At 46.1% G+C, this 26,517-nt stretch overlaps 1 protein-coding gene across 3 annotated transcripts in view; it reads right to left on the reverse strand.

Moving 5' to 3' along the window:
- Positions 1 to 26,517, reverse strand: part of POU2F3 (POU class 2 homeobox 3) — a 120,834-nt gene that overhangs the window by 36,226 nt on the left and 58,091 nt on the right. For 2 of the 3 annotated variants that reach the window (XM_066606083.1, XM_066606084.1), the window contains exon 3: positions 8,438 to 8,472. The exons of the other annotated variant lie outside the window; for it this stretch is intronic. In XM_066606083.1, coding sequence (XP_066462180.1) covers positions 8,438 to 8,472 — 35 coding nt within the window. The remainder of the gene's footprint in view (positions 1 to 8,437; positions 8,473 to 26,517) is intronic. 3 annotated transcript variants of the gene reach the window in all.

Here is a 26,517-nt window from a genome sequence, read left to right on the forward strand (position 1 = left end):
GATTGTTCCGGCCCGCCTCCATTCACAGTGAACAGGCAGTCGTTTATAGATAGTGCTGCCTGTTTGCACGGACCGATCCCGCTTTCAGTTTTCTGCATCCATAAACTGAACAACAAACGAAAGGCAAATGAATTCTCGTTGGTCGTGGAGTCGGGGCAACATTTACTCTGAACGATTATTGGCCGGTGTAAATGGGTCCTTACAGGATCTGCTGCTGATGACATCAGAGGTCTTGTGGCGTCCGGCCCTCCACGGGTCAAAGCATGAGGGACCTACACAATATTAGGCAGGCGCACATATGACACGTATGCAGAGAAGATCTTCCTACTCAGTTAATATTATACGGCTTCTCAATGCGCAGAAGAGGTTAAGACTCTGAGAGCGTTTACCAACAAGCCCGCGTGCCAAGTGCTCCCCACCCATTTCCCTAAGGAAACAGGACAGGACCCAGCTTGGTGCACTGAATTCCCTCCTCATCCAATATACTTCCTTGTAATCTGCAGGTTTCAGGAAGGACACAGAGCCAAAACAAGCAAATAATGGGGATATGTTGGAGAGGAAGGTGAAACGTGTTTAAGACTCGGTCACCTGGCATCACTGGTTCTGGGGGCACGGGATCCATTATATGTAGGATAGACCCATTTTTATCCATTTTGTGATGGATCCTAGCAGATCCCAACAATGTATAATAAAGCCATTATGGAGAGCAGAAGAAGGTGGAGCGACTCGGAGTTGGTTCCTAAAGGTTTGAGATTTGACAACACTCGATGTCCATGAAAACGAGTAGAGGCAGAGTTGGATGGAGGTGCTGCCAACCAGGTGAACGCCTTGCCCCAAGGGGTGGGCATGGGCTGCTGTGCAGAACAACCATAACAGCTTGCTAGGCGGCACAACACACTCAATAAGAACTCTTGACCAATGAGTAAGTTGATCACTTTTATTGTGTAAAATACCAGCAAAGAGATGTGTTTGGCGGCTGCTGGCCCCTTCTTCAGTCGGCTGGGATACAGTCAGTGCGTCCGGCTCCGTAGTGCTGGAGGGGGTGAGTTAGGCACCAATAACAGGCAGTATTGCTGTGCGGGGCCTTACTCATTCATCAGGAGCGCTTTATGGCAGTCTGGTGCCGTCTACAAGGTTTTTCACCACCGCGACTTCTCCATGCAGGGACTATTGGGACGCCCATTCTCAGGATCGGTGGGGTGCTGAAGCTGATCCCCCTTCCTGTGGTTAGAGGGTAACTTTCTATCTTGGCACAACACCTTTAATAAGAAGAAAATTACTGACACTGCTAACAAACCACATAGCAGCATAGCGCACCTCTAAAGTGGAGCGTTCATGTGCCTTTATGGGGCCAGGATAGTCTGCATCAATGGGGTATGGCGTCCCAGAATCCACACGGCTCAATACGGATTTCGATGGGAATTAATGGCTGAATTCCACAATTTATATATCTATCTGCATGTTAGCGCTGCGGGGTCTGCTGCTGAATATTCTGCTGGAGGGCGAATCCTGCAACATTGTTCTGGACTTTTTGTCCTCAGAAAGACCCCTTATGAGTAGAGATGAGTGAGCACGGTCGGATAAGTCAGTTACTCGAGTGAGCCTCGCTCTTCTCGAGTAACTGCATTCTTGTCCGAGCATGCTCGGGGGGCGGCGGGGGTGAGCGGCGGGCGGTGGGGGGGAGAGATAGATTTCTCACTCTCTTCCTCGCTGCCCCCCGCTCACCCCCGCTGACCCCCCCCCCCCCCCCCAAGTACGCTCGGACAAGAATTCAGTTACTTGAGAAGAGTGAGGCTCGCTCGAGTAACTGACTTATCCGAGCGTGCTCGCTCATCCCTATTTATGGGCCTCCGAAGCCTCCAGGGTCTCGGCACAACTGCATCTTCTACACCACTGGAGTTCCTCCCCCTGATTAGGACTGGGAAGTAACATAAGAGAAGCAGCAAACAGGCCGAGCGCAGCTCTGAAGCCGTGTGACGGAGCGCAACCTGTTCAAGCTTGTCCCTGCTCTCTGAAAAAATGTAAAACGAGCTGGAAAGACCACAATCATATATGTAAATTACCATCCAAAAACATGTAAATAGGGTGTGTGCGCCAGCGGAGAGGGAAGAAGGCGTGCAGAGAGAGCAGCGGAGTCGGAGGACATAATCACTGCCTGCTGCCTGATAGCGCTGGGCTCTTTATGTCCACCCTTAGTTATACATCTGGTATCATACGATCATTGTCAGTAACATCCCTCCTCCACGAGGAGTATATATATATACAATCATTGTCAGTAACATCCCTCCCCTAGAAGGAGTATATATATATACACAGCCATAGTCAGTAACATCCCTCCTCCACGAGGAGTGTATATATATATATATATATATATGTATATATATATATATATATATACATACATACAATCATTGTCAGTAACATCCCTCCTCCACGAGGAGTATATATATATACAATCATTGTCAGGAACATCCCTCCCCTGGAAGGAGGATATATATATATACAGCCATAGTCAGTAACATCCCTCCTCCACGAGGAGTGTGTATATGTATATATATATATACATACATACAATCATTGTCAGTAACATCCCTCTCCTAGAAGGAGTATACATATATATACACTCATTATCAGTAACATTCCTCCCCTAGAAGTTGATACACATGATTGGAATACAAGGCTTGAAGGATACAACTTATGTATAAGAAACAGACCTAATAAAGGGGAGGAGGTGTTGTGGGTATTATTGTATCTTAACGCCTCCAGAAGCTATGGATTTGACAGGAGGAGCTACCCTCTCACACCCCTAGCTCCCGATTGGCTCAAGGAGCTGAGGTCCTGCAATGAGGTAAAGTACACGGGAAAGTGGGCGTAGTTAGTGAGCGAGGAGGTCTCGGTGCTCACATGCAGCGCTGTAAGCGGCTGTCCCCCGTCATCCCAGCTGTCCTCCTCCTACTTCTGCTGTCTGAGGCAGTGTGCGGGGGGCATGTCTGAAATTCTCGCCCTCCGCTGATGCCTCTCTGCTGTGGGTGAACGGGATGCCACTGTGTCCTGCCAGATGCCGACCGGGGGTAAGGAAAGGGAGGGGGGTTGGGTGGGATGACTTCAGCGGCAACGCCGGCAAAGGCGGTTCATGGCCCTGTGGGTTCTCTAATAGTCACCCCACTCAGCGGGGTGCGTTGTTCTTGGCTTACGCCTCCTACGGGGGCCAGCAAGAAACATATGTACAGCCCTCCATGAATTACAGCAGGTAGCCTTGTTCTGGGCGGCCAGCGGGGAAGGTGTTTCAGCTGCCCTGCATATTAGCGGGGTCCCTTATTTTGGGCTGCCGAGGGAACAGGGATTAAGCTGCTCCAATGCGCGCCTCAGGAATAAGCGCAGGTAAAGGGAACCCTACATTTCAGCTGCGGCCTCAGTTTAGTAGGCTGCCAGGACTTGCAGCACAGCAAGCTCTTCCGGCCAATCAGGGGGCGTCACCCCCTGTCAATCTTGACTCCACCAGTACATCCTTGTGGCTTCAAGATACAATAATGGGTTGTATGTTAGGAAAACCTTCATCTCCACAGAGATTCAAGCTTCAGAGCTGGGAGTTCTGTAGGAACAGTTTGGGTAAGAATACAAGGAGAGAACAACAGAAAGGGCACCATTGTAGGCATTTACTATAGACCGCCTGGACAAGCAGAAGATATGGAGGAACTCTTTATACATCAGATGGCCAAGCTCTCAAAGAAGCCCAACATAGTGATCATGGGAGATTTTACCCATCCAGACATTTGTTGGGAATCTCTCAGGTAAAAGTAATGGATCCAACAGATTCTTATCCGCTCTTGCTGACAACTTTATCTTTCAGAAGGCAGAAGATAAAACAAGAGGATCTGCTATCATGGACCTAATTCTTTCCAACAGGGAGGGATGGTAAGAAGTAAGATGGTAAGAAGGGAGGGATGGTTGAGGAAGTAAGGGTGCTGGGGCCTTAAGAGGCAGTGATCATTATATCCTTGGATGTTGGATAACAAGGGGAGGAAGACCTGAGAAGACTCAGACCTCAAGGTTGGATTTCAGAAAGGCAGATTTTACTTAAAGGGGTTGTCCCGAGAAAGCAAGTGGGGGTAAGCACTTCTGTATGGCCATATTAATGCACTTTGTAATATACATCGTGCATTAAATATGAGCCATACAGAAGTTATTCACTTACCTTCCCTGCGCTGGCGTCCCCGTCTCCATGGTGCCGTCTAATTTCAGCGTCTAATCTCCCGATTAGACGCGCTTGCGCAGAAGGGTCTTCTCCCTTCTCTTGGGTCTCGGCACGAGCGGCGTTCTGGCTCCGCCCCCTTCTAAACGGCATCGCGTAGCTCCGCCCCATCACGTGTGCCGATTCCAGCCAATCAGGCGGCTGGAATCAGCAATGGACCGCACAGAGCCCACGGTGTACCATGGGAGAAGACCCGCGGTGCATCGTGGGTGAAGATCCCGGCGGCCATCTTGGTAAGGTAAGTAAGAAGTCGCCGCAGAGCGGGGATTCGGGTAAGTACTAAACTTTTTTTTTTTTAACCCATCCCTTGTGTTTGTCTCGCCCCGAACGGGGGCCTATTGAAAAAAAAAAAAAAAGCCGTTTCGGCGCGGGACAACCCCTTTAACTCAGAAAGAGGAAGAATCCAATGGCTGGATGTTCTTAAGGACAGAAATGTCCAAGAAGGTTGGGAAATATTGTGAAATGAGATTCTCAAAGCACAATCGTTACCAATCCTTAAAAGACGGGAGAATGGGAAGCATTTAAAGAGACCAGGATGGATGAACACAGAACTTGTACACATGTTAAAGAGGAAGAAAAATATGTTTATCACATGGAAAGAGGGGGAATATCTAAAGAAGAATATAATGGGGTCTGCAGGAACTGTAGGGCAAGTGTCAGAAAAGGTAAAGCTATAAAAAAGGATTTGGGGGGTCAAAAGCAAAAGAAAAGTCAAAGATACCATTGGATGCTTACAGGATGAAAATGCTGAATTAGTTAAAGGGGTTGTCTCGCGGCAGCAAGTGGGGGTATACACTTCTGTATGGCCATATTAATGCACTTTGTAATATACATCGTGCATTAATTATGAGCCATACAGAAGTTATTCCACTTACCTGCTCCGTTGCTAGCGTCCTCGTCTCCATGGTTCCGTCTAAATTCGCTGGCAGCTTGCTTTTTTAGACGCGCTTGCGCAGTCCGGTCTTCTCCTTTCAGCACGAGCCGCTTTAGTGTGCTCCCCGCTACAGCTCTTCTGCGCATGCGCAGACGAGCTGTCACTGCTCGGGAGCGCGCTGGAGCGGCCATTCTGTACCATCCTCTGTTAGAGGAAGGTGCAGAGCCGCTCAGCTGTCCCGAGAAGCCGCCCAGCTGTCCCGCCGTCCTGCCGTCCTGCCGCCCAGGTAAGTGATGGGCCGGGGGGGCTGCCGCTGTGATGGGGGGGCTGTCGCTGCGCCGGGGGGGGGGGGGGGGCTGTCGCTGTGCCGGGGGGGCTGTCGCTGTGATGGGGGGGCTGTCGCTGTACCGGGGGGGGCTGTGATGGGGGGGCTGCCGCTGTGATGGGGGGGCTGTCGCTGTGATGGGGGGGCTGTCGCTGTGCCGGGGGGGCTGCCGCTGTGATGGGGGGGCTGTCGCTGTGATGGGGGGGCTGTCGCTGTGCCGGGGGGGGGGGGGGGCTGCGCCGGTTACCTGCTGCCTGGCGGTGGGTGACTGTGTGCCGTGGTCGGCCGCGTTCAATCCAGGGGTCCGGTCGGCGGCTGCGGGGCGTCTGGTTGTCAGGGAGACACAGCTGGTAGCGTCTCGGGAGCGCGCACGTCGGGCTACAGCAAGCGATGGGAAAAGAGCCGGCGGCCATCTTGGGAAAATTTTTATAAGTTGCTGAAACGCTGGAACTGTAAGTACAAACCAGCTAGAAAAGTCATTTACAGGGGGGCTTAGTAATGTATGCTTAATTAGGGGGACTGGGCAAAAAAAAAATTCACTGCTTCCTCGAGACAACCCCTTTAAGAATGATGCTGAGAAGGCTGAACTTTTAAATTCCTATTTTGTATCTGTTTTCTCTCAGAAAGTAGATGTAACATCAGCTGATCTTCCCTGTGCTGTTGGGGGAATAAAAGAATGCAGGCTATCTGTAAGCAAAAAGATAGTGAGGGAACACTTAGCTAACTTACATGAATTCAAGTATCATGGTCCAGATGAATTACACTCTATGATACTAAAGGAAGCAGCGGAGGTAATTGCTGAACCACTTGCCATAATCTGTGAAAATTCCTGGAGAACAGGAGAAGTCCCAGAATATTGGAAAAGGGCAAATGTTGTCCCTATCTTCAAAAAAGGGAAGAAGGTGGATCCAGGAAACTACAGGCCTGTGAGCCTGACTTCTATACTGGGGAAGATCTTTGAACAAATTATTAAACAGCATTTATGCAAGTACTTGGATGAGAATGGAGTAATTAACCAGAGCCAGAATTGGTTTGTAACAAACAAGTCATTCCAGACGAATCTAATATCCTTCTATGACAGAATCACCCACTGCTTTGATCAGGGAAATGCGGTGGATATAGTATATATTGACCTTAGTAAAGCATTTGACAAAGTATCTCATACCATACTTATGGAAAAAATGACTAAATCTCAGATTGACAAGGCAACTGTTAGGTGGATTCACAACTGGCTGAGTGATCGTGGTCATAAATGGCTGCACATCCAAGTGGAAGAATGTATCAAGTGGGGACCACAAGGCTCTGTCCTAGGCCCAGTGTTGGTCAACATTGTTATAAATGATCTGGAGGAGGCAATTGAGGGGAAATGATTAAATTTGCTGATGGCACAAAGCTAGGAGTGGATAGCTAACACTAGGGAAGAGAGAGAGAGTATTCAAAAAGATCTAGAAAAGCTTGCACAGTGGGCAGCGACTAACAGAATGGTATTTAACAAGGAGAAATGCAAAGTCCTACATCTGGGCAAGAAAAATGAAGAAAGCACATACAGAATGGGAAGAATTGGGCTAAGCAGCAGCACATGTGAAAAAGACTTGGCTATACTAATAGATCATAGACTGAACATGAGTCAACAATGTGATGCAGCAGCCAAAAAGGCAAACACACTTCTGGAATGTATTAAGAGAAGCATAGAGTCTAGATCACGTGAGGTCATTATCCCCTCTACTCTTCCTTAGTCAGACCTCATCTGGAATACTGGGTCCAGTTCTGGGCACCCCACTTTATAAAAGACATAGACAAACTGGACCAAGTTTAGAGAAGAGCTACCAAGATGGTGAGCGGTCTGCAAATCATGTCCTATGAGGAACGGTTAAAGGATCTGGGAATGTTTAGCAGAAGAGAAGGCTAAGAGGAGACTTAATAGCGGTCTACAAATATCTGAAGGGCTGTCACAGTGCAGAGGGATCAGCCCTATTCCCATCTGCACAAGGAAAAACTAGAAGCAATCGGATGAAACTGAAAGGGAGGAGACACAGATTAGATATTAGACAGTGAGGGGGATCAATGAGTGGAACAGGTTGCCATGGGAGGTGGGGAGTTCTCCTTCAATGAAAGTCTTCAGAGGCTGGGATGATTTAGTGAATCCTACATTGAGCAGGGGGCCGGAACTGATGACCCCAGAGGACCCGATGACCCTGGAGGCCCCTTCCAACTCTACTATTCTATGATACAGCTTCTAGTTTGGATACAAGATGTGATACTGGCAGGCATAGAGGCTCTAGTATTCTGTTGTACCGCTTCTAGCTTGGATACAAGGTGATATGTCCAAAAATTACAAAAATACATCAATCTATATTACATTACTATTGGTAAAGAAACAAAAAAAAAATTACCAAGATTAAAAGAGAAAAACAGATGAACCCTGACAATCAGCGGGTCCAATGGTGCGGCTCCACGTGGAAACCAATACCGTCCCCGGGGTCAAAAACATATAAAGAATCTACTGCTGATATTTAGTCTTTGCTGCATTTTGTTTGGCATTCGTGTTCACTGCTTTTTTACACCCCCCAAAATAAGACACACAACAAGGACCGATAGACTTCTGCCTTCTTGTGTAAATATGCAGCGGATACATATGTATCATGCAGATTCACGGCACATTTTTAACGCTCCCATAGACTTTCATGGGTGATTTTGGTTGTAGTAAGGCAGGATGGGTCATGCTGCCATTTATTTCTCATGTGCATAAAAAAAAATACACGCGGGAAAAACGTGTTCGCACACCGCAATGCAAGTCTATGGGACTCATGCTGCTCGCATTCCATGCGTAATATGGATGGCCGTATGCCCGTGTGGCTGAGCCCTCATTAATATCTACTACAGATTCAGCAGGATATAATACGCTGAGCTGTATGGCGTCCGGCGGCTCCATCCTCGCCCTGCGGGGTACTTCACTCGTCTGAACACTATATCAGAAGGGACTCACCTGTCTGCCGAAGTCCAGGGATTCTCTCTCTCCACCTGGAAGAAACAACATGGACGACATGAGTAACACGATGGCCGGTCTGTGAACCCCCAAAGATATGATAACTGGAAGCACATTTAAAGTGGTTGTCAACAAACTTTGCTGGTGGCGCTGCTTCCTTCTAACAGCAGCTCAGCATTCACTTCAATGGGGTCTGCTGCCCGGTAAGGGCCCCTCAGTGAGCGCTGCCCTACGTTCCCCCCTTAGCCTGCAGCAACCACTTCACTTGGCTATCTCCCCATTACCAGCACTGACATCCCGTCCTGGGGCAGGTGAGGACAGCGGCCTCACTATATACTGCGCAGGGGCTGCACTCAGGGCTGGGGGGCCACAGCACTGGCCAATGAGCAGCAGCCGATTTAACCCTGTCGCTGGAACAACCCCCCCCCCCGGTGCAGAATCTCTGAGACCATTCTGCAGAGAGCGCCATCAAGAAGTGACATTACAACTCTGTGCAGAAACGCATCAGAAATTCCACACGCAGATATCCCCCGTTGACTGCCCTAAAATTGCGTGTGGATCTGCACAAAATCTTCAGCAGAATAGCCGCGGACTCTGCCATGCGATCATACTCCAAGGCCGCTGTCACATGGGGCGGAGATGGGGCGGAATGGCTGCAGAATTTAAAGTAGAAGCCAAACTCTTTCACGTGATGCAGAAAACGCAGGAAGTTTATTCATGCTGTGGAATTCGACCCTTGAAATAGAAGGGTTAAAGGGGTTGTCCCGCGCCGAAACGGGTTTTGTTTTTTTTCAACCCCCCCCCCCCCCGTTCAGCGCGAGACAACCCCGATGCAGGGACCTAAAGAAAGCTTACCGGAGCGCTTACCTTAATCCCCGCGCTCCGGTGACTTCTATACTTACCGGTGAAGATGGCCGCCGGGATCCTCTTCCTCCGTGGACCGCAGCTCTTCTGTGCGGTCCATTGCCGATTCCAGCCTCCTGATTGGCTGGAATCGGCACGTGACGGGGCGGAGCTACACGGAGCTACACGGAGCCCCATAGAGAACAGGAGAAGACCTGGACTGCGCAAGCGCGGCTAATTTGGCCATCGGAGGGCGAAAATTAGTCGGCTCCATGGGAACGAGGACGCCAGCAACGGAGCAGGTAAGTATAAAACTTTTTATAACTTCTGTATGGCTCATAATTAATGCACAATGTACATTACAAAGTGCATTAATATGGCCATACAGAAGTGTATAGACCCACTTGCTGCCGCGGGACAACCCCTTTAAGTCCCACAGCCGCCCTATAGTGGCCGGCTATGAACACACTAACAATGCCTCCACTGTGGTTCCACTAGGTAATATGGCCTCTCTGTAGCCCTAGTTAGTAATTAAGACCCCCTCCGTGGTCCCAATAAGTAATAAGGACTCCTTTTTAGTTCCACTTACCATCTGATTGGCTAAGGCGGTGATCCTGAACCAATCAGAGGAATCGCTTGCTGGAGGCGGGATATTCAAGCCCCGTCACTAGCAACAGATGCTTCGTCCGCATTGAGGGCTGCACAGAATGTTGCCTGAGCGCCGGGGACCATTGGGAGGGACCCAGACGGCGCCTGCTACGTGAGTATTGCTTTTTTTTTTTTTTAAATTCAGTGTAGCTAGGGCTTATTATCAGGGTAGGCCCTTTTTGGGGGGAAACATGGTAGTAAGGCCCTACTGTAGCCCTAATTAGTAATATGAACTGTTGCATCCCCAATTAGTAGTGAGACCCTTCTGTAGCCCAATTACTGATAATTCCCTTCAATCCTTTGATTTCTCAATGTGTGAAACATCCATCTAAGTGACTACACATCACCGATCTCCGTTCTGCCGATGACACAAGTCTGCTTACAGAAACAGAGGCCGGTCTGAAGCCGAGATATGGAAGATTAAAACTGAAACTGATGAGAAAGGGGCCTCTACCTGAATGTAAAGACTAAGGCCGCCTGCAGACGAGCGGGTCGGATCCGGCGGCGAGAATTCTCGCCGCGGGACCCGACCCGAGCGCCTGCAGAGACGAGCGCGTACTCACCCGCGCCCGGCGGCCCCGGCTCTTCTATGTGCCGGCTGCCGGGCAGCCGGCGCATGCGCAGACCGGAGCCGGCGGCCAGGTGAGTGCGAGCCCCGCACAAAAATAGGACATGCCGCGGTTTGTTTGCCACACGACATTTCGCGCGGCCAAACCGCGGCCGTCTGCGTAGGAGTGCGTATTGTAATGCACTCCCATGCAGGCTTTGAGCGGCGGAAATCCCACGGGAAATCCCGCCGCGGGATTTCCGCCCGTGTGCAGGCAGCCTAAAACTATGACAACTGCAAAAAATGGCCAAACTCAAATTAAATTGACAATGAGGCCGTAGAATGCGTGCGAGACGTCATCTTCATTGGCTCCAAAATTGACCAGGCTGGAGAATCTATGCCCGAGATAAAACATAGAATAGCATTGGGGTGAAGCGCGAGGCTAAACATGGCCAAAATCTGGAAAAGTAGGGATATCAGCATAGCAACTAAACACAGGATAGTGCAAACCAACGTTGTCCCAGAGCCATGTATGGATGTGAGAGCTGGACTGAGAGGGAAGCTGATAGGAGGACTGATGCATTGGAGGTGCTGCTGCGTATGCTCTGGACGGTGAGAGGAACAAGCAGAGAAGTCCTGAATCGTATAAGACCCGATATATCACTGGGGTTCAAGATGGCCGGGTTCAGACTCACGGAGGGCAAGATGGCCAGGCTCAGACTCACGGAGGACAAGATGGCCGGGCTCAGACTCACAGAGGACAAAATGACCATACTCAGACTCACGGAAGGCAAGATGACGCAGTGTAGTGCCCCAGAACATCACCCTGCTCCCCTCCATAATTGTCATACATGTTCTGCCTCGTGTGGAGGCACTGTGCAAAACTGTCATGTCAATTTTTTATATGTGTGTTGCACAACTGCAGTGTCTGAAGGGTTAACTCCACTAAAATCATTTCCTGTCATCCCTGCTGCTGAATGTATCTATTCCTGCTGTGTCATGTGATACAAGTGAGGTCATAAAAGTGAGTGTCTGAGAGCGGGAAAGGTCTGTCTGTCTTCTTCAGTCTGTGTTAGAGTAGGGTTCCATCTTGCCTGCTGCAGGAACTAACACCGCATGGAAGCACCTTTAGCTTCTGTGTTGGTGAAGATGGAGGAAGAGGAATGACTACTCGTAGCATCTGGAGAGTGGATGATATAGGAGTGACTCCTGTCCAGAGAGAGAGCGCAACCAATCCCAGTCCACAAAACCAAAAACCCGTTCGCACTACAGGCTTTATTTTTCCTGTGTGGCCGTCCGCCATTAGGATCACCGCACAGAGGTACGTGATTGTGACCCCCACGCGGATGTTGTGCGGGGTGTATCTAGGCTAAGCCTTTCTTTGGTAACTGCCTGCCAGAGTGTATGTGGAGAGACCCTTACCCTTATCCTCCTACGGATTATACCCAATTCCCAAGACCGGTGACGTATAGATAACGTGGACTATAGGGTCGTATTGTTTTTGTGTATTTTTCCTCCCAGCCGCTGAGCTTTTTGCCTGTAACTGCTGCCGTGAATCTACCTGTAACTACCTGTTTATTCAAGTTTATCTAAGTAAAGTTTACCGGGTCTCAACCGTTCCTGAGGTCCCGAGGTGCAATACACAAGTCTCAGTGTTTACTACTCCGCCGTATAGAATAACGGTGTGTGGGAACAGTGGCGTCACGACGTGATATTTATATCCTTCTACAAACATTCCCCTACGTGTTACCGCACGGTTACACTGTGACAAGGATTAGGCCTCCGGCCATACACAAGTCTAGTGGTTCACATTCTCAGTGCACCATATTACCAGCTCAGGCTCACGGAGGACAAGATGGCCCGGCTCAGGCTCACAGGGGACAAGATGACCAGACTCAGACTCACAGAGAACAAAATGACCAAACTCAGGCTCACAGAGGAAAAGATGTCTTGGCTCAGGCTCACAGAGGACAAGATGACTGGGCTCAGACTCATAGTGGAAAGGATGTCCTGGCTCAGGCTCACGGAGGATAAGACGACCATACTCATGGAGAACAAGAGAACCGGACTCAGGCTCACAGAGGACAAGATGGGCTGGCTCAGGCTCACGGAGGACAAGATGACCAGGCTCAGACTCAGGGAGAATAAGATGACCAGACTCAGACTCATGGAGGACAAGATGACTGGGCTTAGATTCAGGGAGAATAAGATGACTGGGCTCAGACTCACGGATTTTGGCCATATAATGTGAGCAGAGTTGCTAGAAAAATCTCTAATGCTTGGACAGATCAGCGGCAAAAGAAGACCGGGAGCCAAAGGACATGATGGCTGATACTGTCAGAGTGGATACTGGCATGGATATCACACTACTGAAAGAAGCAAAACCAAAAAACATGGAGGAGCTCGCCTTTATGGTCGCCGAGGGGCATGAACGAGTAAATTGCTAACAAGTAAAGATGCCCCATTAGGTTTTTCCAACACTTAACGCCACTTTCACACATTAGACTCACATGAGTTCTGACCCGTCCGAATTTGAAAGATCAATGCAAATCCCATTTTCATGCAAGTCTCCTGGGACAAGGGTGCGAGTAATGTGAGTCCTGTACGCTGCGCGGCCCGCGGCCCGAGTGTCTGTGTGCAATGTGAAGTGTACCGTACAATATATCGGGCGCAATTTGTGTCGCTCACGTAAATACAGCCTAACAAAATGGAGGAAGAAGTTTATGTGCATCCTTACATCCCCCACTATTACAGCGCTCCCGTCAAAGGGGCGGGCCACAGAAACCTCTGGCAAAAATCACATTTTTCTATCAAACAAAATAAAAAAATAATTGGTGTTTTTTAAAATTTTCCATGTCACAATGAATAATCCTGAAATCCTGCACTTTCCCACTGACCACTAAGCCTAATAATAGTCTGTCACAGCTCACCTCCTCCCCTCCCTGCACACTGACCACTAAGCCTAATAATAGTCTGTCACAGCTCACCCCCTCCCCTCCTTGCTTACTGACTACCGAGCATAATAATTGTCTGTCACAGCTCACCTCCTCCCCTCCCTGCACACTGACCACTAAGCCTAATAATAGTCTGACACTTCCTGTTCTGTAGAGAAAACCTCTAAGCTGTCATCTTATTATCATCACAGACAGGATTACACTGAGAGGAGACGCCTATATATAGATAATACAGGATCCATCATTCACAATAGTCACAGCTCGCCTCCTCCCCTCCCTGTGCAGGCAGGATTACACTGAGAGGAGACACCTATATATAGATAACACAGGAGCCACCATTCACAATAGTCACAGCTCACCTCCTCCCCTCCCTGTACAGACAGGATTACACTGAGAGGAGACGCCTATATATAGATAACACAGGAGCCACCATTCACAATAGTCACAGCTCGCCTCCTCCCCTCCCTGTGCAGGCAGGATTACACTGAGAGGAGACACCTATATATAGATAACACAGGAGCCACCATTCACAATAGTCACAGCTCAACTCCTCCCCATCCCTGTACAGACAGGCTTACACTGAGAGGTGACACCTATACATAGATAACACAGGCGCCACCATTCACAAGAGTCACAACTCACCTCCTCCCCACCCTGTACATACAGGATTACACTGACAGGAGACACCTATATATGGATAACACAGGATCCACAGTTCACAATAGTCACAGCTCCCCTCCTCCCCTCCCTGTACAGTCAGGATTACACTGAGAGGAGACACCTATATATAGATAACACAGGAGCCACCATTCACAAGACTCACAGTTCACCTCCTCCCCATCCCTGCACAGACAGGATTACACTGAGAGGGGACATCTAAATATAGATAACACAGGACTCAACGTTTACAATAGTCACTGCTCACCTCCTCCCCTCCCTGTACAGGCAGGATTACACTGAGAGGAGATATATATCTATATATATAAAGCTGAAAGCCCTCACTGACTCACTCACTCACTGACTCACTCACTCACTCACTCACTCACTCACTGACTGACTCGCCAAAAGTTCTCCAACTTCCCGATGTCGTAGAAACATGAAATTTGGCGCATGCATAGATTATCTCCAAAATAGGAAAAAAAATTGGGTCCCAACTCGATTATTCAATTCTAGCGCAAAAGAATTGGCATCGAAATTTAACGTACATAATCAAAATCACTCACTTCCCAATGTCATAGAAACGGGAAATTTGGCAGGAGCATTGATTATGTTATAAATAGGAAAAGTTAATAGGTCCCAACTCGATTGTTCAATTCTATGCGCAAAAGAATTGGCGTCAAAATTTTACGTACATAATCTAAATCTCTCACTTCCCAATGTCATAGAAACGTGAAATTTGGCAGGAGCATTGATTATGTCATAAAAAGGAAAAACTAATGGGTCCCAACTCGATTATTCAATTCTATGCACAAAAGAATTAGCGTCCAAATTTTACGTGCGGAATGTAATTTTCTCACTTTCCGGTGTCATAGAAACAGGAAATTTGGCATGACCATTGATTATGTCATAAATAGGAAAAGCGAATGGGTCCCAACTCGATTATTCAATTCTATGCGCAAAAGAATTGGCGTCAAAATTTTACGTACGGAATGTAATTATCTCACTTTCCTTTGTCATAGAAACGGGAAATTTGGCACGAGCATTGATTATGTCATAAATAGGAAAAGTTAATGGGTCCCAACTCGATTATTCAATTCTTTGCGCAAAAGAATTAGCGTCCAAATTTTAAGTACTGAATCAAATTTTCTCACTTTCCGGTGTCATAGAAACGGGAAATTTGGCATGAGCATTGATTATGTCATAAATAGGAAAAGTGAATGGGTCCCAACTCGAATATTCAATTCTAGCGCAAAAGAATTAGTGTCCAAATTTTATGTACGTAATCTAATTCTCTCACTTCTTGATGTCATTTTATATGAAGGAAACGTTGCATGGTTACCTCCACGTGGTGTTTCCTGGGTAACGCAGAGAACTATGCAAAATGGTGAACATATGTTTTTCCTCAGTATCTCTAAAGTAACCACGACTTCATAAGATTTTCCGTGTGAACACCAGATAAACACCAGTACCAAATTAACTCGGGCGAAGCCGGGTATATCAGCTAGTATATATATATAAAGACGAAAGCCCTTTCTGACTCACTCACTGACTGACTCACCAAAAGTTCTCCAACTTCCCTATGTTGTAGAAACATGAATTTTGGCACGAGCATAGATTATCTCCAAAATAGGAAAAATAATTGGGTCCCAACTCGATTATTCAATTCTAGCGCAAAAGAATTGGTGTCGAAATTTAACGTACATAATCTAAATCTCTCACTTCCCAATGTCATAGAAACTCGAAATTTGGCAGGAGCATTGACTATGTCATAAATAGGAAAAGCTAATGGGTCCCAACTCGATTATTCAATTCTGTGCGCAAAAGAATTAGCGTCCAAATTTTACGTACGGAATGTAATTTTCTCACTTTCCGGTGTCATAGAAACGTGAAATTTGGCAAGAGCATTGATTATGTCATAAATAGGAAAAGCTAATGGGTCCCAACTCGATTATTCAATTCTATGCGCAAAAGAATTAGCGTCCAAATTTTACATACGGAATCTAATTTTCTCACTTTCCGGTGTCATAGAAACGTGAAATTTGGCACGAGCATTGATTATGTCATAATTGGAAAAGCTATAGGGTTCCAACTCCATTATTCAATTCTATGCGCAAAAGAATTAGCGTCCAAATTTTACGTGCGGAATGTAATTTTCTCACTTTCCGGTGTCATAGAAACGGGAAATTTGGCACGAGCATTGATTATGTCATAAATAGGAAACGCTAATGGGTCCCAACTCGATTATTCAATTCTATGCGCAAAAGAATTAGCGTCCAAATTTTACGTGTGGAATGTAATTTTCTCACTTTCCGGTGTCATAGAAACAGGAAATTTGGCACGAGCATTGATTATGTCATAAATAGAAAATGCTAAGGGGTCCCAACTCCATTATTCAATTCTATGCGCAAAAGAATTGGCATCGAAATTTTACGTGCGGAATGTAATTTTCTCACTTCCCGATGTCGTAGAAACGTGAAATTTGGCACAAGCATTGATTATGTCATAAATAGGAAAAGCTAATGGGTCCCAACTCAATTATTCAATTCTATGCGCAAAAGAATTAGCGTCCAAATTTTACGTGCGGAATGTAATTTTCTCACTTTCCGGTGTCATAGAAACGGGAAATTTGGCACGAGCATTGAATATGTCATAAATAGGAAAAGCTAATGGGTCCCAACTCAATTATTCAATTCTATGCACAAAAGAATTAGCGTCCAAATTTTACGTACTGAATCTAATTCTTTCACTTTCCTTTGTCATAGAAACGTGAAATTTGACACGAGCATTGATTATGTCATAAATAGGAAAACTTCATAGATCCCAACTCGATTATTCAATTATATGCGCAAAAGAATTAGCGTCCAAATTTTACGTGCAGAATGTAATTTTCTCACTTTCCGGTGTCATAGAAACGTGAAATTTGGCACGAGCATTGATTATGGCATAAAAAGGAAAAGCTAATGGGTCCCAACTTCATTATTCAATTCTATGCGCAAAAGAATTAGCGTCCAAATTTTACGTACGGAATCTTATTCTCTCACTTCCCGGTGTCATAGAAACGGGAAAATTGGCATAAGCATTGATTGCGTCATAAATATGAAAAGTTAATGGGTCCCAACTCGATTATTCAATTCTATGCGCAAAAGAATTAGCGTCCAAATTTTACGTACATAATCTAAATCTCTCACTTCCTGATGTCATTTTATATAGAGGAAATGTTGCATGGTTACCTCCACGTGGTGTTTCCTGGGTAACGCAGAGAACTATGCAAAATGGTGAACATATGTTTTTTCTCAGTATCTCTAAATTAACCACGACTTCATAAGATTTTCCGTGTGAACACCAGATAAACACTAGTACCAAATTAACTCGGGCGAAGCCGGGTATATCAGCTAGTCTATATATATAAAGACGAAAGCCCTCACTGACTCACTCAATGATTCACTGACTGACTGACACGCCAAAAATTCTCCAACTTCCCGATGTCGTAGAAACATAAAATTTGGCACAAGCATAGACTATGTCCAAAAGAGGACAAGTAAAGCAGTCCCAACTCGATTATTCAATTCTAGTGCAAAAGAATTAGCGTCCAAATTTTACATACGGAATCTAATTCTCTCACTTCCTGATGCATAGAAATATGAAATTTGGCACAAGCATTGATTATGTCATAAATAGAAAAGTTAATGGGTCCCAACTGGATTATCCGATTCTAAGCGCAAAAGAATTAGTGTCCAAATTTTACGTACGTAATCGAATTCTCTCACTTCCTGATGGCATAGAAATTTGAAATTTGGCATGAGCATTGATTATGTCATAAATAGGAAAAGCTAATGGGTCCCAACTCGATTATTCAATTCTAAGTGCAAAAGAATTAGCGTCCAAATTTTACGTATGTAATCTAATTCTCCAACTTCTTGATGTCATAGAAACTTGAAATTTGGCACGAGCATTGATTATGCCATAAATAGGAAAAGCTGATAGGTCCCATCTCGATTATTTAATTCTAAGCGCAAAAGAATTAGCGTCCAAATTTTACGTACAGAATCTAATTCTCTTACTTCCTGGTGTCATTTTATATAAAGGAAACGTTGCATGGTTACCTCCATGTGGTGATTTCTGGGCAATGCAAAGAACCATGCAAAATGGTGAACATATTTTTTTCCTCGGTATCTCTAAAGTAACGACGACTTCATACGATTTTCCGTGTGAACACCAGATAAACACCAGTACCAAATTAACTCGGGCGAAGCCGGGTATATCAGATAGTATATATATATAAAACACAGGAAACACCATTCACAAGAGTCACAGCTCACCTTCTCCCCTCCCTGTACAAGCAGGATTACGCTGAGAGGTGACGCCTATACCTAGATAACACAGGAGCCACCATTCACAATAGTCACAGCTCACCTCCTCCCCTCCCTGTACAGACAGGATTACACTGAGAGGAGACACCTATATATAGATAACACAGGAGCCACAAGTCACAATAGTCACAGCTCACATCCTCCCCTCCCTGTACAGGCAGGATTACACTGAGAGGAGATGCCTATATATAGATAAAACAGAATCCACCATTCACAATAAGTCACAGCTCACCTCCTCCCCTCCCTGTACAGACAGGATTACATTGAGACGTGACACCTATATATAGATAACACAGGAGCCACCATTTACAATAATCACAGCTCACCTCCTCCCCTCCATGTACAGACAGGATTACACTGAGAGGTGACACCTATATATAGATAACACAGGAGCCACCATTCACAATAGTCACAGCTCACCTCCTCCCCTCCCTGCACAGACAGGATTACACTGAGAGGAGACACCTATTAATAAATAACACTGGATTCACCATTCACAATAGTCACAGCTCACCTCCTCCCCTCCCTGCATAGAGAGGATTACACTGAGAGGAGACACCTATATATACATAACACAGGGTCCACCATTCACAACAGTCACAGTTCACCTCCTCCTCTCCCTGTACAGACAGGATTACACTGAGGAGACACCTATATATAGGTAACACAGGAGCCACCATTTACGATAGTCACAGCTCACCTCCTCTCCTCCCTGTACAGACAGGATTACACTGAAAGGTGACACCTATATATAGATAACACAGGATCCACCATTCACAATAGTCACAGCTTACCTCCTCCTCTCCCTGTACAGACAGGATTACACTGAGAGGAGACACCTATATATAGGTAACACAGGAGCCACCATTTACAATAGTCACAGCTCACCTCCTCCTCTCCCTGTACAGACAGGATTACACTGAGAGGAGACACCTATATATAGATAACACAGGAGCCACCATTCACAATAGTCACAGCTCTCCTCCTCCCCTCCCTGCACAGACAGGGTTACACTGAGAGGTGATACCTATATATAGATAACACAGGAGCCACAAGTCACAATAGTCACAGCTCACCTCCTCCCCTCCCTGCACAGACAGGGTTACACTGAGAGGTGATACCTATATATAGATAACACAGGAGCCACAAGTCACAATAGTCACAGCTCACCTCCTCCCCTCCCTGCACAGACAGGATTACACTGAGAGGTGATACCTATATATAGATAACACAGGAGCCACAAGTCACAATAGTCAGAATAAAAGTTCTACAGTCAGAAAATAAAAACAGAAAATATTTCGCTATCCGTCTGTAATCAGCAATATTGTAGAATAGAGTTATTATATTCCTGTGAAGCACTGAGTGACCTTTCTGTGCTCTCGAACACAAGTGATATTGCGCCATCTGCAGAGGTCTGTACTCTGAACTTGGTGTCTGAAGGGGCTTGTTTTTTAGGGTATAGCCTCCATCATTTCCAGGAGGAATAACAGAGGACAAGAAGGTGAACCATCTACCCTGTGAGCTCTCTCTGTATCGATGCCACCTGCCCGGTATTGCTTTGCACCTGTGTAAACACCAGCGTATTCCCTGCGCCTGAGGCAGAGTGCCAACTGCCTGTACCCACCGCTCCGACATGGTGGACTGACTGTCCTGCAGCCACCGGCGCCTGAAAGATTTATGGCTGCGCCTCAATGGCATCTACTGCACTGATAGGCAGGCTGCATTTGCATAATTAGCCTCAGGAGCCTTAAGGACAAAGGAATAATTTGCATATTTTCAAAAAGCCTTCACAAGAAGACTAGACATATATATATATATATATACAGTATAGACAGCGGACATGAAGACCACAAACCAGACTAGCAAAACTAGACAGCACACAGAGATCTGCACAGCATCCTATCACCCGGGCTCATTTAGAAGATGATGAGGTATATTGACCGGCACCAGGGGTGTAACTATAGGGGATGCGGTTGCACCCGGGCCCTGGAGCCTCACGGGGCCCATGAGACCTCTCCTCTCCATACAGGGATCTCAGTACTAGGACTCCAGGAAGCAGACTTAGATGGTGAAAACAATTGATCATTTTTATTGGCAGGGAGATCGAATTCTTGAACTCTGCAGCGGTTACACAGATTGAATTACGTTTACTTGAAGTAGACAATGACAGTTTCGATCAGAAAAACATTTTTTTTGGATTTGGAAGCCTTTTGGGTTTGGGCTCCTTGTCCCTGTCCACATGAATCATTCACTATAGCTTTAGTTAGGTGGCCTGGACTAGAAAGAATTAACTTGTGACTTGCTTACCGTATAAATTGTATAGCATCGAATGCAGGACGTCTGATCGGTAAAGTGGGTGAGCTTGAAGGAGAATGACTGATAAAGACTATAATACAGTGGGAATAACGGAAACATGGCTGGATAATAAGTGCGATTGGACGGTGAATTTACAAGGTTACAATCTCTTCAGAAGAGACTGTGGGAAACAGAAAGGGGGAGGGGTGTGTATGTATGGTAAATCCTACTTAATGCCGAGGCTACGGGAGGACATAGGGGCAGGAGATGAACATGTGAAATCTCTGTGGGTAGAGATACAGGGAGGAAGAAATAACAAAATCCTGATAGGGGTTTTCTATAGACCATCAAAAGCAATAGAATAAAAGAATAAACTGAAACCTTACTACTAAGGCAGATAGAAGAGGTGTCAATCTGCAACAAAGTAATTATCATGGGGGACTTTAATTATCCGGATATAATAAACCTGCAAATCTCACAGGGGTGATAAGTTCCTGAGAACAATTAAAGATAACTACCTTACCCAACTTGTGCAGGAACCAACGAGAGGGAGGGCCATTCTGGACCTAGTACTAACTAACAAACCGGACCGAATCATGGGGGTGCAGGTTGAGGGGCACTTGGGGAACAGTGACCACAATATAATCAACTTCCAGCTGTCATTCAATAAGAAGCCTTATCAGGGAGCGACAAACAAACTAAACTTTAGTAAAGCAAAATTTGATCAGCTTAGAACTACTATCGGTAACATTAATTGGGACAACATCCTCAAAAATATCAGTACAGAGGACAAATGGGAGGAGTTCAAAAGGATCCTAAATCACCTCATGTGAGCAGTTCATTCACTTAAAAAATACAAGAACTTCAAGTAAAAGGAAACCAATGTGGCTCGACAAGACGGTAAGAGAGGCAATAAATGAAAAAAATAAAGCGTTCAAACTACTAAAGCAAGAAAGCGGCGAAGAAGAGCTAAAATCATACAGGGAAAAAAACAAAATATGCAAAGATAAGATCAAAACTGCCAAGGAGGAGGCAGAAAGACGGATCGCCAAAGAGAGCAAAAACAACCCGAAGCTATTCTTCAATTATATAAACAGTAAAAGGACTTGCACTCAGAGCGCTGGCCCTTTAACAAATAATACAGGAGAAACCATAGAAGACGATGGGGAGAAGGCAAATCTATTAAATAGCTTTTTCTCAAAAAGAAATGGCACACCAGATGCAGGGTAATAAAATAAATCCCACCCCGTCGCCCCCCCTTCCCGCTAAAAATTGCATACCTAACACAGGAGGAAGTGCGGAACCAGTTAAAGAGGATTAAAATCAATAAATCACTGGGCCTAGATGGAATACACCCAAGGGTACTAAGGGAACTAAGTTATCTGATAGCTAGGCCGCTATATCTTATATTTAGGGACACTATAGAGACCGGGGTTGTACCACTGGATTGGCTTATTGCCAATGTGGTTCCAATATACAAAAAGGGGACCAAAAGTGAGCCTAGTAACTACAGGCCGGTAAGTCTCACTTCAGTAATTGAAAAAACATTTGAGGGGTTTATGAGAGACGATAGAATACCTTGAGGAGAAGAACGGAATAACTCCTCGCCAGCACGGGTTCATGAGGGGGCGATCATGTCAGACCAATCTGATCAGCTTCTACCATGAAGTAAGTTCTAGGCTGGACCAGGGAGAGTCTATGGATCTCGTATATCTGGACTTCTCTAAAGCATCTGACACCGTGCCACATAATAGGCTGATATATAAAATGAGAAGCTCGGATTGGGTGAAAACGTGTGTAAGTGGGTAAAGAACTGGCTCAGAGATAGAAAGCAGAGGGGGTAATAAACGGTTCGTACTCTGATTGGGCCCCCTCACTAGCCCCTTAAGGACACGGCCTATTTTAGGCTTGAGGACTCAACGATTTTTAGTGGATTTTCTTCTCCATTTTTCAAAAGTTATAACTTTTCTACTTTTGTGTCGACGCGGCCGCATAAGGGCTTGTTTCTTGTGTGGCGAACTGTAGTTTTTGATGGTGCTATTTTTGGGTACATAGAATATATTGTAAAAGTTTTATTATTTTTTTTATGATCGCAGGGAGAGAAAACGCATCAATTCTGCCATAGATTTTTAGTTTTTTTTTACAGCGTTAATTATGCAGCATAAATGATGCAATAAATTTATTCTGCGGACCGGTACGGTTACAACGATACCCAAATTCTTATTTTTTTTTTAGGTTTTTCCACTTTTCTGCAGTAAAACCCCTTTTTTTGGAAATCTTTTTTTTTTCTTAATTATTGCATTTAAAGTCCTGAAACCTTTTTATTTCTCCATTGACAGATCTGTGTGAAGGCTTATTTTTTGCGAGACGAGCTGTAGTTTTTATTGGTACCATTTTGGGGTACATACGGCTTTTTTGATCACTTTTATTGCGTTTTTAGGGAGGCAAAACACTAAAAATTAGCCTTTTGCCTCAGTTTTCTAGCTTTTTTTTACCGCTTTTTTATGTGCAGAGTCAAAAGCATGTGCAACTTATTGTACGCATCATTATGGGCGCGACAATATCAAAAAGCACAAAAAAAGGGTTTTTTAAACATTTTCTTTTACATTTTTCTTTTTTGTACATTTTTATTATTTATTTTACACCATCCATGTCCCTCTGAGGGACTTAAAGCACAGCACTGATGATTGCTGTGATAAGCCATGACAGGGCCATGCCTTATCGCTTATACAGCGATCACAGGTTATGGCAATACAGGATGCCGGTATCTGGCATCCTGTTGCCATAGCAACCAGCCGGGCTCTCTGCGATTATATCGTGAGAGCCCAGCAACTTCACAGAGGGAGCGCGCTCCCTCTGTGAACCCTTCCCATGCCGCGATCTACATAGATCTCTGGAGGGAATGGGTTAACAGCTGGGGGCGCATCTCCCCCGCTGTTGCAGCCAGCTCCCACTGCGGGATACCGCGAGATCACTTATGATCTCGCGCTATCCCCAGGACGTAAGTTTACGCCCTGTTGCAGGAAGTAACCCGCTGCAGGACGTAAACTTATGCCCTGGAGCGGAAAGGGGTTAGTGGGGGCCACAGAGCTCAGTATTGGGCCCCATTCTGTTCAATATATTTATCAATGACCTGATAGAGGGGCTGCACAGCAAAATATCAATATTTGTAGATGACACAAAATTATACAAGATAATTAATACAACGGAGGACAATGTGCGGCTACAAACGGACCGAGATAAGCCGGGGGCTGGGGGGGGGGGGGGGGGAAAGGCAACAGAAGTTCAATGTGTATAAATGTAAGGTTCTGCACATGGGCAGGAGAAACGGATGTCACCAATATACACTAAATGGGGTACTGCTAGGGAAAAGACCTGGGGGTACTAGTGGACTATAGACTTAACTGGAGCAATCAATGCCAGTCAGCTGCTGCAAAAGCTAATAGAGTCTTGGGGTGCAGTAAAAGAGGTATAGGGGCGAAGGATGAGAACATTATCCTCCCACTATATAAGGCACTTGTCAGGCCCCACATGGAATACTGCGCACAGTTATGGTCACCGGGGCTCAGGAGGGATGTTACAGTGCTGGAGGGGGTTCAAAGAAGGGCAACTAAACTAATACATGGAATGACGGGACTGGAATACCCACAGAGGGACCAAAACTGGGATTATTCACCCCGGAAAAAAGACAGCTAAGGGGCGACCAAATAACTATGTATAAATACATGAGGGGACAATACAAGGATCTCTGCCAGGATCTGTTTATACCCAGGACTGCGACGGTAACAAGAGGGCATCCGCTACGTCTAGAAGAAAGCAGGTTTTATCACTAACACAGAAGGGGGTTCTTTACTGTAAGAGCAGTGAGACTGTGGAACTCTCTGCCTGAGGACGTGGTGATGGCAGGATCCATAGAGGAGGTTAAGAGGGACTAGATGTCTTTCTATGATGTTACAGGATATAGACATTAGGTGACCAGCGGGGTTGTTGATCCGGGTCCTGGAGTTAGATAGAACTCAAACATTGATCCAGGGATTATTCTGGATGCAAATATGGAGTCGAGAATGAATTTTTTCCTCCAAATGAGCTAAATTGGCATCCGCCTCGTTGTTTTTTTTCCCCTCCCCTGGGTCAACAAGGGGGAGGTAGAAACAGACTGAACTAGATGGACACTGTCTTCATTCAGCCTAGCATACTATGTTTCTATGTTTCCTTGCTGCTGTTTCCTTCCACTGAACTTTCCTCTTCTTCTCTCCCCTCTGCTAACACTCCAGAATAACTTTGCTTTGAGTACTCACACGTTTGATGTTCTCCTTCCCACCACACTGGCTGTTACTGGTCTTCTCCTTGTACCTCCCATTCTCTATCTCAGGCCTCCCTGGACTAGACTGACTGACTAATCCTAACCACTCTCTACATTTTATACCTTTTCACTCAACCAATCCTAGGCTAGAGCAAAACTCTATATCCAACCCCTGAGCTAGTGTGAGAGCAGGTTAGGGTAAATTCTGCAAACTCGTGTGGGTATAGGCTGTAGGAGCACATCTAATTAACACATTTAAAGTGGTACACACACATTCACACACTTAAAGATATATACTCTTAATTATATACGTGGCTGTAGCAGTGATGTGGGACCCCCAACTCTCGGGTACTACAATATGTATGGTGTGTGTTGAGTGTGCCGAGCTAACCAGCTTCTATACGACATGGGCAGATGGCAGCTGGATGTGGAATCCCTGCAGCTGCCAGTCTGAGTAAGGGTACCTAAAAGTATAGGTAGAGCGCTGTCTATATACAGAGAGGAACTATTGAGAAAGGAGTTGCTAAACTGTAGCCGGATGAGTCCTTCAGGGTGAAGTCCTGAGCTGCCTCTATAGAGAACCTGAGAAGTGATGCGCAGACCGACGTGCCACACCGTAGATGGTGAACAATGTTTTGGATTCCAGTGACTGCTTCATTGTCGCTATAAGGTGCCGCCGATACGTGATGTTTGATGTTTACGTCTTCAAGCCTCTTATAGGGTGATAAAGTTTAAGTTACATTTTTCTGTTGAGTAACATTTTATTTTGCCTGACTCCGCCTCCATCTGTCGCCGCAATTACTAGATCCGACCGGAAACCCCTTACATCACCTCTGTGTGGCGTATGGAACCTCCGTACAATTGTAGCAAGCGCCACACAAACTTTTGTGCCATGCTAGCAAATGTTCGGATTGCGCAGGAAAGGGGGAAACACCGTTGAGACCCCCAACGATCTTGAGAATGGGACTCCTCTGTCCCGTTCTCCTGTCACTGAGGGGGTCACTTCAGCATGAAGGGAGCGCCGGCCGAGCGTGCGGGGTCAGCGCTCCATTCATTACAGTGGGGCTGACGGAAATAGTCAAGTGGGGGCCGCTCGGGGGTCTTGGCAGTCCCATGGACAGTGAACGGAACGGTCTCCTTCCAGCAGAAAGCAGTTTGAACCAAGACAAGCCGGTGGCATGTGGGAAGAAAGTCAACAGCTATGAAATCAGGTTTTGGTGGAGAAATGTGAAATAATGCAGAAAAAGACAATACTTAGTGCAGTAAGTATCAGGCGGCCCTTCCTGCAGCCGGCCTGACACGGCAGAGGAACCTGCATCTTGTCTGCTCTGCCCTGCAGATCCGACCATGGAATGAGTTATCTGGAGCAGCGCGTCCCGCGAGTCCCAACAAGCCCGAAGGTGGAACGTAGCCGGCATTGTGTAGTATGGAAATGAGGTAAACAGGGCATCTCTCGCCGA

Source organism: Eleutherodactylus coqui, chromosome 6 (assembly GCF_035609145.1).
Source record: "Eleutherodactylus coqui strain aEleCoq1 chromosome 6, aEleCoq1.hap1, whole genome shotgun sequence".
In the NCBI taxonomy this organism is placed as follows: domain Eukaryota; kingdom Metazoa; phylum Chordata; class Amphibia; order Anura; family Eleutherodactylidae; genus Eleutherodactylus; species Eleutherodactylus coqui.